We start from the raw sequence: 12112 nt of genomic DNA, 5'->3' as shown, positions 1-12112 counted from the left end.
TATTTCACAATAACATCTGAAAACAGTAATACATGGGAATGCTGAGATACTAAAAATGGACTAGTGACTAAAAGATTGCCGTTAGCTATTAGGGACAGAATTGTAGGATATGTAAATATTGTTGGCAGTCTTTGTTGGTTCAGCTGTCTTCGTTAGCTCAGAGTGTCACATGTGTATGAAAGACTTAAAATCCCTGAATTCAGTCATCATAATTAAGGCAGCGCTGACCTTTGAAGAAGTGCACCTTTCCCATTATTGCAATGAAGCGTTTCTATTATGTTTGAGAGAGAGAGAGAGAGAGAGAGAGAGAGAGAGAGAGAGAGAGAGCCTAAGCAGTGAATCAAAGAAACCAGCCTTTGACATTTTGCTGTGTCATGATAACCTTTCAGTAAAAAGGGCTTTGTTTTAACTTGGGAATAAAGCTTCTACAGTAGAGAAATAAGCGCACATATACAGCCCGAAAACATTGGACCAATGCTAAGAGATCTGTTTCAAGAGCTGAAGAATTTGAGAGAAAGTGTCAAATTGATTGTTGATTTTTCTGAGCGGTATTGTAAATGCAACTTAAGTTATTATTTTCTAGAAATTAAACTAGAGGCCCGTATTTGTGGTCCATGTGGTATTGAGTAAGAACCCCAGGTATTCTTTAACCAGCAAAGTAAAGAAAAATTCACCTTCTACGGACTAATTTACATTTACATTTACCAAAATAATGTATTAGTGGTATATTTGACAGACACTAATACTTAAATTCAAAAGTGGTATTATATTTAATGATAGCAGCTGCATAGTTGATCATAATGGTAAATCAGATGATGGTCATTTTGACAGCTCTGCACTGTTGCTGCTTGAGCCACCAAGGAGCTATCACAGAAAGCCTCACAGCCAAACTGCTGACAGTCTGGACTGACTGCTTCAAAGAACTAAATATTGGAGGTCTCAAATCAGAGCTTTTAAGACGATAAGGTTAAAACGATGGTATGATGAACTTGGATATTCAGACAACTCACCGGCTGTGATTTACACAAGCCACTTGATAGCTTCTGCTTTGAAACTGACGTCAAACTATTACCTAGATCTTTTAAGGAGAAGAAGCTTCACAAGTTTGTCCTGATATAGTGAAAAGACTAGAGCTGTCTACTTATTTTTCTAAACATCAAAAATGATACAGAGTGGTTAGTCTTCTGTGAAAACCATCGTTGGCCAAGTGTAAATTTTACATGAACAGTTGTCATTACAGCCAGCGAAATCATCATTTGCTAGTATTCATGGAAGTGGCAATTAAAATCATGGCTTTTGTGATTTGAAGATTTCAATGAAAAAACAAATTGTTCAGCCCGAGCTGCTTCCACACCAGAAATCAGGTATTTCTTGGCAGCTGTCAGATGGTCACAAACTTAATCCTGTCCACGATTGCAACAACACATTTGATTAGCAAAGTGAAATAAATAAACTCACCACTGAGTTAGGTGGCTCAGCCAGATTCTGTGAAAAACCCACAGTGCAAAAATTTTGGGAAAATTTATAATTTGCACAGGAGATCTGCCAGAAATTACATGTACATAACGAAACACAGGAATGAGTGTGTGTGTGTGTGTGTGCGTGTGTGTGTGTGTGTGTGTGTGTGTGCGCATGCATGGCTCTGCAGGTGGTGAGTGGAGGCTTAATGAAAGGGCCAGTTGTTTTGTGAGGCTGATTTACAGAGAGCAGATGGATCGGTCTCTCAGTCTCTCTGGTCTCAATCTTGTCCCACATTGCTGCTGTCGCCCCATTTAACAGCCAATTTCCTGCCAGCTCATCACAAACACACATAAAAACACACACGTACGCACACAAAGGGAGAAAGCTGCAAAACAGTGTGTGGCAGTAGACCATCGAGACGCGCATAAAGGGAGAAAAGAGGGTGACACAGTGGGTCTGACACACAAACACATGTACCCAGACACACTGTAGATGATAGAGACACAAGCATCTTTTGAGCACGGACAAGCAGAAAAGTATTTAAGTACATAAAGGCATGCACACAAATACATGTAGAGATATACACACACATACTCAAACACACACCCACACACATACACACACACACACACACTCCTATGGGGAAGCACTGTTGGACACTATACAGTTTTTAATGAGCTTGCTCCAGATGTCTTCCCAGGCTGCAGCGCATGAGTAGTTGATTAATCAAGTAAATTTTACTTAGAAACACTGACACATACACACTAATCCTAATCTATCACACAAACATAGTACTCTCAATTCATCACAAACACAGTAATCCCAAATGACCCCCCCCTTCCTCTGTCCTATTATCTCTCTCTCACACACACTCATGCTGCGCCTGATTTTTAATATGCTTCTGCATCTCTGCCTTCAGTGATGTCTGCTATTTTCTGTTTCCATTTTCACTGGTTCATCATTCTCTGAGACAGATTACAACACATACTACATATTCACGCACACCAACACCTGTGACTGTTTCACACTTACAGTAACACCTTGTTTTTCACTTGCACTCACACTCACGCAAACACGTGAAAGCGCACACACAACACAGATTTCCTGTTTTAACTCTAATAGGAGGTAGAATTGGTTGGCCTCCACAAAATGACCTCTGGCTTTTAGTCTTTGCACCTTGTACAGCACGAGATTTTACACTGGCACCCTTTTTTTCTGCTTTGCCACTGACGGTCAGCCTTCACTCTGATTTATGTGATATCGCTTGCTGGCCCAATGTGTTAATGAGCTTTCACTTGTCATATAAGGCTTTGCTGGACGCAGGCTTGAGTGTACATGCAACCCAAGTACAGCAAACAATGTGCAATGATATGGAAATTCATGGTTATTAGGGTCATCTTTATCTGACAGTTAAGTCAGTGGACAAATGACCACATTGAGAAGTATCTTACCATTACAGAATGTGGGGTCTAACACAGTGATGCTTTACTTCCAGGTCATTTCTAATGTATTTTGCCCTGCCCTCATTTTCTTTTTGCCAAGCAAACCCACAAATCTAACATCAGTTGCTCTAAAAACTTGCCCTGCTTTTACAAATCTGCTGTTCTCGTTTTTAAACTAGCAAAACTATTAGTCCTAGTTAAATTTGTTTTGTGCTTGCTTGATTGTTTATTTTTCCATGTAATTTTTCGGTGAAGACATATCACATTCTTTCATACACTGGTTAATACAGTCATACAAGGTCAGATACAACCAGTGGCTAATGTTAAAGCTGTTTGTACTAAACTCAGACACTCTGGAAATGTTGGGAAATTCAATGCGTCATCATTACTGTAATCTCCACTTGTGGCTACAGTAAAAGTTTTATAGGCTTGCTTTAATGAACTCTCATGTGATGGCAAGTCTCAAAAAAAAAAAAACCCTGAGTGGGTTGAGGGGAGCTGTAAAATGCATTTTCGGCTGAATTGTTTATCGTTTTGTCTAAAGTCATCAAAGATAGTGCAAGAAAAAAGTGGAGAGAGTTAGGCTGTCAGTCTATGAACATTAAGTAGATTAATTCTGTTGTGAATTATGCATAGTTTTTAGTGTTTTGTCTAAGTGTAAAGTACTGTCAGCTGAGTAAACAACATGTCACCCAACATATACTGTATATATCAACATATATTTTCAGATATACAGTATGTCTCACACACTGCCGATGCATGAACTCTTTGTACTCTCAGGGCTGCCATCTCTGCGTGAGGTTGAAACCCACAGATATAATATTAGCCACCCACCCTGCTGTCACTGCTGGAGATCAGACCAGTAATTTCCAATCTCCTGGCTGGCTACTCTGCTTTATGTCCGTCTCACCACATCAATCTTCTTTTACAAGCATGTTGATTTATCTCTCACCACTTGACTGTAACTATAGAAAAAGCTGCTTTTCTGCCCATGGTTATATGAATGTAATGTTTTACTAATTCACTGGTTCTGCTACGACATTTACATTCACTTTATGATTTCTTTGCTGCATTCTGGTATTCCAGGTTTTGTGGTTTCCAGGGACAGGTGGTGCAGCTTTGACAAAGTGGCACATGGCAGTGAAGCGCCAGCAACACCACAGAGAGTTATAGCATCACAGTGAAGCAACTGTTGACACATAAACACATAACACATGCACTCTCTAACATATACACACACACACACACACACACACACACACACACACACATACATACACACACACACAACACATGTCAGTACCTTCTGTGCGGATGGTGAAGGGGGAGTCCCCCAGTCTCTTGGCTGAGAACTGCCCCCCCAGAGAGGTCATTAGAAAGCACAGGCTGAAGAAGCCTATTCCCACCACGAATATCCTGCAACACAAGGGGAGGAGAGAGGGAACGGATGAAAGGGAATTCGAGACAGGTCGACGAATTTATGGGGAAGGGCAGGTAAATAGATAGTTTGGGTGAGTAGTTGGGTAACATGAAGATGAGGGGAGAGGGAGATGGAAAGTGAGATATTTGGAGGCAGACAAAGGAATGGATAAAGCGTGAGAGGCGTGAAAAACCAAAGGAGGAATGTAGGCAGATGAACAGAACAAATATGGAAGTCAGGTTTTACAGGGCAGAGTGAAAAAAAAGATGGAGGGAAAATACAGATGCAAAAACGAAAAGATGAGGGAAAACGTGGCGGAGAGCAGAAGAGGAAGGGAGGAGAGAAACGAAGAGACAGTCAAGAAACAGCAGGCAGCACTTCTCCAAGGCAGAGCATAAATAGAGCAATGATCACACGGAGAAAAGTAGAAACTTGAAGATAAAGGGCACTTGAAACGTCTTAGTGCTGTGATGTTATTGCTTGGCATACATCTATGACAAGTGGCAAAATAAGGGTGTGCAGTTTGCCCCTGAATGCAGGGAAAATTAATGTGATAATTTATGAAATATCAGAGGTGCATAGAGGGGAAGGGAAGAAGAGGCAAGAAGAGGACAGAAGACGGACAAAAACATTAAGGCATTTAAGGTGAGTAAGATGAGCTAAAATGCCACATAAGTCTCTGAACACACAAACTGGTCTCACACCCCTCTGTCTGAACCACACAAAAAGTAGGTCAACAACAATGGACTATGCGATTCAGTCTTCACTGTGTGAGTTACCGTATAATGTGGCACCCTGAGATATAAAGGACAGTCGCTGTTTTGTTGTTAAACTGGTCCCAGGTGATCATATTCTCTAAAATCCATCAGGAATGTGGGCTCAGATCTATACTGCAGACCTGGCTTTGTAACATAAATTTCTGCTTTACGCTGCTTTGTGGCAGAGATCTGCTATTTGAAAAGCTACCGTTCCTCAGAGGGGAAAATAAAATGTGACTGTGTGGGTTCTCCCTTGTTAGACAGCCATGAGAGAATCACATCTTTGACTTAAAAAGAGTTGAAAATCAGGTCTTTTGTATCTGAGTAAATCCTGCCCTAGTTAAGCTACTCTCTTCAGTGTATATGGATCAAAGGTTATCTTATTATGCCAAGATTCTTCAGGGAACCAGAGAGGCAAAGCTGTCTGTGATTCTTATCCACTGGACAAAATACCAGTCAGCCTCCATGACTAACAAGTCAAGCCCTACTTTAAAAAAATAAAATGCTTGCTGCTCTGCTGTTAAACCCCACAAGAAAAACTTCTTGGAAGATTTTGCAAAAGTAATGCAGTACAAAGGCAGATTTATGTAACAAAGAATGCCTGACACTCCAGGACTTAAACCATATATTTCAGCAGCTGAGGCCATTTTACTAAATTTCCTCAATTATGTAAATTTGTTTGGATAAATGCATAAAAAATAAATATGTACAAACAAGTAGTTGCAAATAATCTCCAGCATATGAGGAATGCATCCAAAGCAATGGAAGGAACGTAATAAAACACCAGGAAAAAAAAAAAAACTTGCCGGAGCTTTTGTGACACAATTATCACGATTCACTTCATAATTCATGGCCAACCCTCATGTAACCTGTAAACTTTTAACTTCTGCACCCAAGGTTGGAAAACTGAATCTTAACATAACAAATGAATGAATTATTCACAACCATTGCTTTCTCTTCAAAGCCAGGCAAGTGCTGTTTGCTTGGATGCATGGCCCAGTGTGAAATCTGACAGCACTTCCTGGAATGGTAAGTAGCTGCAGTCACGCAAAGTTCTGAACAAAACCTCTTAATATTGATGAGGCCATAAGAAATGAGTTCCTATCAACAGAAACGAAGAATGGCCACTTATAAGAGCATTTGCTGACTGATCTGACTGACCCAAAGGGATCAAGATGATGTTGAATAATCTGTTAAGTATAGAGCCTGGTGGTTTGGCAAGCTCCCAGGGTGACTTTATATTCCAGGACAGAGCCAATGTGTCTTGTGCCGGGTTGTTATTCACTCAGATGGCTTCAAGGACAGACAGTAGGATGTGACTTCTTTGAGAGAAAACTTTTTACTCTGGTACAACACAAAAAAACATATTGACATTGAATAATCATTATCTTCGCGGCTCTTGTCTAATGGGTTGCATCAAATGTGATAATAGCTATCCAATCACTCCAAAAAGTTAAGTCATTACAGTTAAATTAGTCATTTATCTTCATGTTCCATACGTTCAATAAGCAAAGTGATCAGACCACATTCTGAGCTGGAGTTGGATCTAATGAATTACAGTAGTGATTACACTTGGAACAACACAAACAGTAATTTGTGCACGAATACATGTTGAAATTAGACCTCAAAATTCTGATTATCATCTTGAATGGTGTTGGAAGCAGATTATTAGACAACACTTTAATGTGACGATGACTGTGATCAGCACGATTACAGCAAGAGGCTTCAAAGCAAAGTGTCAGCGTGTCAATGGCCGCTCCTGCGTTCAGCATTACTTCATTAATTTGCACTAAAAACAGAGGGAAACCGTAGTCATTCTTACATCACAGTCCCAGTATCTAAGCTTATGCTCATTTACTCTGCTTTCTCATATAGCTCTATGTCTCTCCCAGGATACTGTAGTGTTATGAAATAATGAAATATTGCCTCCATCTGTTCCAGGCATATTGTGGAATGAATTGGAATAGCTCAATCATTGTCACAGGAACACAGAGCAGCAATACAGTAACTGATGTGCATCCAAACCCATACAATCTTTATGATCAAGGGATTATTAGTCATGAATATGAAGCCATTTTCTACCTGTATGGATTATGCACATCTACACAACCATCTGGTCAGGAAGCACAGTAAGTGGAAGCTGATAATAAAAATCATTGACCTGATTTAGAACAATTATTCATTTTAACTGGCCCGATATTTGCTTTTCAGTCTTATCCTCAGTGCCTTATATTAATACAATAATAAAAACTAAAGAGGCCCAGGTTTGAAAGAAATGAAGGGGTTACGCAAAGTACATGACGCAAAATGGGCTGATTAAAATCACAGATAAACAATCTCTGTGATCTAAGGATGAAAAATCATATGTGTGCAGGGCAGGGAAACGGCAGCTATGGCAGCACAAATACGGATAGAAAAGAAAGGGAGAAGAAAGTGAGAAAATAGTCAGCTCATGTGGGTGAGCAGAGGCTGGTCTGATGACGTCCTAGGGCGATCGTTTCCTCTCTTATCATTTAGCCGTTTTCCAAAGTGGCGTTAGGTGGGTGATATGAGAGGATTAGGCCCCGGTCCTGCCTGACGAGTCTTTAATTAACAGGCTTAAAGTAAATGCTCTGCTCCCTATAATTGGATCAGAAGGAGAGATCTACTATCAGCTAATTGGCTTCCTCACACATGCCTCTAGGTAGATGATTTTGAAGCGAGGAGTTCTGCCAGGCGTGGAGGAGCCATGGTGTAGGTGTTACTTGGGGTGTTTTCCAAGAAACTTTTCCTGGCACCTGAACCAGCCTAAATTCTGTGAAGGATTCTGATTTCATGGCGTCCATACACACCGTCTGCATTTTGAGATAATGTTGATTTTCAAATTTCACATTTACTAGAGTATGACAAGCAACATCTTTGGCTAAGCTGACGCTTTTCCGCTTTAGGTCTTGTCGACGGATCAGACTTGTCAAGTAATAATATTCCTGTTGCCCAAAAATGAGGAAAATCTGTCTACTGTGTCTGTCCTGGTGCTCCTGTGATCTAAGATGCATGTTCACAATATCCCTAGTTCAACTGTGCCCAGGAAGCTTTATTTCTCCACAGGTCTATGTTTTAATTTTTTTGTCTTGCCAAAATTATTCAATAAAGGAAAATTTTAATGAAAATGATCCGACCATTCATAGTAAAACAACTGAAAACCCAGCTCTAGACTAGATATCTGGTTTCATTTTGAATGAAATCACCCGTGGCAAGCTCTCTTTGTCTGCACTGTCAAGGCTAGTGCAGCACTGTCACAAAGCTGCTTAATTGAATGTGTTTGAATAAATGCTCTATCTACTGAGTGGATTGCAGGTGAAGCAATTCAGTGCAGCATGAATGTAACCATTACAAAGGCCTACTTTTTTTAAACAAAGGTTGCTGCACAGCTGCTACACCATTGGTCCAGCCCACTAGGAAATAGTTTTGGAAACCTAACAACAGTATTAGCGGGTGGAAAGTGAGTAAAAGGTGATTTGTAGTAACCACTTGGGAAGATACTCTAGCTCTTGTACCACAGATTGTTACTGCTGCTTTTAATCTCCAACTCCCAGGATTAAAAAAAAAAAAAACAATAGATGGATTAATTAGATGATTTGATTCAAAAGCATTCCTTCATTCTGTACCTATCTGGGCAAATAAAATAAAGCAGGTTGGCACAACATGGCTCAATGGACTGTAAAAGGATCAGCTGTTTAAGTGGTTAACATGTGTAAGAAATCCCCTCAGGTTTCCCCTTTACATCTTCACAAACCAAGCTCAGTCACACAGTGATAATGGAGCTATCCATGTGGTAAGAAACTAAGTTAGAGCTCGGCTGACTGGTAGTACAAGCTCACAACTGCTCTTTCATGATCTGCCGCTCAGTGTTGGCCCTTTATCCGTGTGAATCTAAATCTAATTCATCCAGTAGAAAAAACACCTGGTGTGCCTGTGCATGTGCATGTGTGTAGGTGAGTGCTGACACACATATACACACACCTTGGCTCCACAGAGTACACAGAGACACAGTAGTGTATTTTCTCCGGGCTTTACAACCCAATTTAGCCATTATATTTCTATCCAGCTTTGGGACGTGTGTATGTTAAAATGTATGTCAAACGTATAAGCAGTGAGAAAACATACTTAAATCAATATTGACCGACCACGATGCTCGAGGCTAAAGAGAAAACTGGGTACAAAATAACGTCTCCAGCTCTTTGTCTCTTACCTGAACGGCTTGAACGTTACTAGACATCTTCTGACCATTATTTTACCGTCGATGGTGCCAGTAATCATTTTCCAAAACGAGTGACCCTTGACATTGTTAACCTCCCGACCTGGAACTTGAGGTGGCCAACCATTTTTATATGCGTCCCATCCAGCGGTCCACAGCGGCGGTCAAGTCGGGTTTTTTTAAACAAAAAATGCAGCCATAAGTGGCTTCTTTACCCCTCCGTGAGAAATGGTAGAAAGTTTTATTCAGCAAGTCTCTTTTCCCGTGTGTGAAAATGTCTTTTAAAGCGTTATTCCGTCGTCAAGCAAACACTCTGAATCGGAGGTGAAGTCGCCGCAGGTTGTGTCGACCGTTGGAGTCATATCCGATGTGAGTTCTTGAGAAAAAAAAATGGCGTTGTTATCAAAGATGTGATTTTTTTTTTCTCTCTCTCTATGTGGACGAGTTCACGGAGAGGAGAGGTAGCTTCGTGGACGACTCAACTTCACGGTGAAGCCAGTGCGAGTGTGGCCAGTCAGCCGTGTTGCCCTCATACTCATTCACTTCTCAGGAGGCAAGGTAGCTGTAGTGAGGTGATGAACGTCCGGTTAATCCTTTCAAAGTAGTAGCCCCATGTTCAATGCTGGCAACAAGCGTGTCATCAAATCGTAGGTAAAGCAAAAACTAAAGAACACTAAAATACAAACAGGACCACAAATTATGACTCAGGGTCATAACAATGATATTTTCACTCGCTATATCAGACCCTACAGTCTGATGAGGAAAGATTAAGCTGGCAATGGATAGATAGACTAGAAGATGAATGAAAATTAATTTAAATAGGGGAACATATCCCAATGTTTTATAAAAACACATTACTTTAAGATTATTGCCATTTATAATCCTTAAATCACAATCTGCACACAACTGTGCAATAGTCCAAAGTATTCCAAAATGTATTTCTGTGGTGTTTTAGACTGTGAGGGGAGACAAAGAAGCCCATTGAAATAAATTATCTATCCCATTTTTTAATGTTATTGTGCAAAAAAAAAATCTACAAAGCAGATCTAAAGCAATTCATTTTATGAGAAAAAAATGTTTTTGTAATCGACTTTACTGCAGGCTGACGTACTTACACCACTATTAAGTGCGAACATTGTGTTCTTTTATTTTGGAGGAAAGTTCCCATTATTTCCTATGCTGCTGTAGCTTCCTCCGGCTGACTTGATGCTGGTCAGGCTCCACAGTATTATAGAACGATCCGGTGGTCGGAAGGCTCCGCAGCCGCATTCACCTCTCTGCATATGCGCCACCTATGGCTTTTAAGTTTAAGAGTTCAGGTACTACTCGTAACATCAACCTTTCTTGTCCCTGCCTCAGTAGCCTAATATGAACAAAGTATCGAACAGTTTGCTATAGCCTTTTCTTCTATGAAGCCTGTAAAAATGACAATTTCTTTATAGAGCAACGGTACAGTCCGTTTCGAGTAGGTCACTGACTCCCACAGGTGGTATCCAGTGCCTCATCAGAGAATGAGAAATTATTTAAATATTATTTTTTATTACATTTTCGGGAAGTAAAATGAGTTTGGACAACAGTTCTGTACACAGAGTAGGTTTCACCATACACAAGGTTACATCTGGATTTAATAAATTGTGGAATGATACATATTTCTTTTCAGCACCGTTTTTTGGGCTCATTGGGCCTCTACACTGCGACTCTGTATCTATTTGGTGATGACAGGGCATCGCTGTGAAGCAGTTCAGCACCACGGACAGCGAATGTGATCAGGATGAACAGCGGCACCCAGCGGCAGGTAGTGTTACTGCAGCCACAGTATTACAGTAACAGCAGCAGCAGCAGCAGGAGTACTGATAATAGCAGTAGTTGGAACAAAAAACTTCATCAAACTTTATAAAACGTTAAAATAAACTTTTAAATAAATTAATAAATAAATTTACAGGGAAGGACACAGTACTGAAGAATACAGTTTATCAGTAGGCTTAAATACAACAGGAACCTTTTTGTTGGGTTTTTCCCAATGGTCATTTAATAAAACATTTTAAACCTAACATACAACTTATTGCACCACTACAGTGAGAATCGACTCAAACAAAAGGCGGAGGAAACCAAAAGTACAACTCTAGATGACCTTATTTGTTCAGTTAAATGATTAGCAGTCAGCTTTAGTTGTGGCACAGATTATACAGTCTTTGTGGCCAGCGGAGCGTTGGAGCAGAAATGGAGGCAGAAGGGGGAGATCTGCAGGGGACCAGACTGAAGATGACAGTGAAATCTCAAACTCCCTTCATGCATCACTCGCCCTGGTACATGTGGATTTGACTGACAGCCCACCGCCCACGCCGGCTGTCCCTCTCTGTGGGTTGTGGGAATAGTTTCTGCACAGTAGTAGAAATCACTGAAGTCTGAAAAGCATTCTGTCAGATGCAGAGAATACCCAAAGGCAGGAGGCTTCACCTCTTCCAAAGCAAATATAGACGTTAACACCTAGCTCACTTTTAAGGAATCATTTAGGAAACTTTGCACTGTCTGTAGTCTAGATGTGTTTTTAAAAAAGTGGCAGGAGCTGCCCACTGCAGCAGCGAATTGTATTACTTCAATGGAAGAGGTATTAAGTCCAATTCTAGAGTGGAGAAAGTGTCACAGGTCCTGTCACAGCTATAATATGCCGTTTTGTTAGTCATGTCCTCCTTTCCCTTAGCTGGTTAAGTTCGCTCTGCAGCACTTGTCACTGTTCTTAATGAGCTGTCTACCTTGAAACAGCATCTAGCTTGAGGGTGAGCTAACCAGCAAG

The 12112-nt window shown here is 40.6% G+C and overlaps 1 protein-coding gene across 1 annotated transcript in view; it reads right to left on the bottom strand.

Annotated features, from left to right (window-relative positions):
• Positions 1 to 9800, bottom strand: part of LOC111659738 (alpha-1,6-mannosylglycoprotein 6-beta-N-acetylglucosaminyltransferase B-like) — a 111923-nt gene extending 102123 nt beyond the window's left edge. Inside the window, exons 1-2 of the mRNA XM_023412753.2 lie at positions 9313 to 9800; positions 4207 to 4319 (exon numbers count right to left, since the gene is read on the bottom strand). Coding sequence (XP_023268521.1) covers positions 4207 to 4319; positions 9313 to 9380 — 181 coding nt within the window. The 5' untranslated portion in view covers positions 9381 to 9800. The remainder of the gene's footprint in view (positions 1 to 4206; positions 4320 to 9312) is intronic.
• Between the last annotated feature and the right edge of the window lie 2312 nt (positions 9801 to 12112).

This window comes from Seriola lalandi, unplaced genomic scaffold (assembly GCF_002814215.2).
Source record: "Seriola lalandi dorsalis isolate HSWRI2012SDOR001 ecotype SW California unplaced genomic scaffold, Sedor1 jcf7180002054487, whole genome shotgun sequence".
NCBI classification, from domain to species: domain Eukaryota; kingdom Metazoa; phylum Chordata; class Actinopteri; order Carangiformes; family Carangidae; genus Seriola; species Seriola lalandi.
The sequence above is the reverse complement of the archived record's forward strand: the minus strand, read 5'-3'. Positions and strand labels throughout refer to the sequence as shown.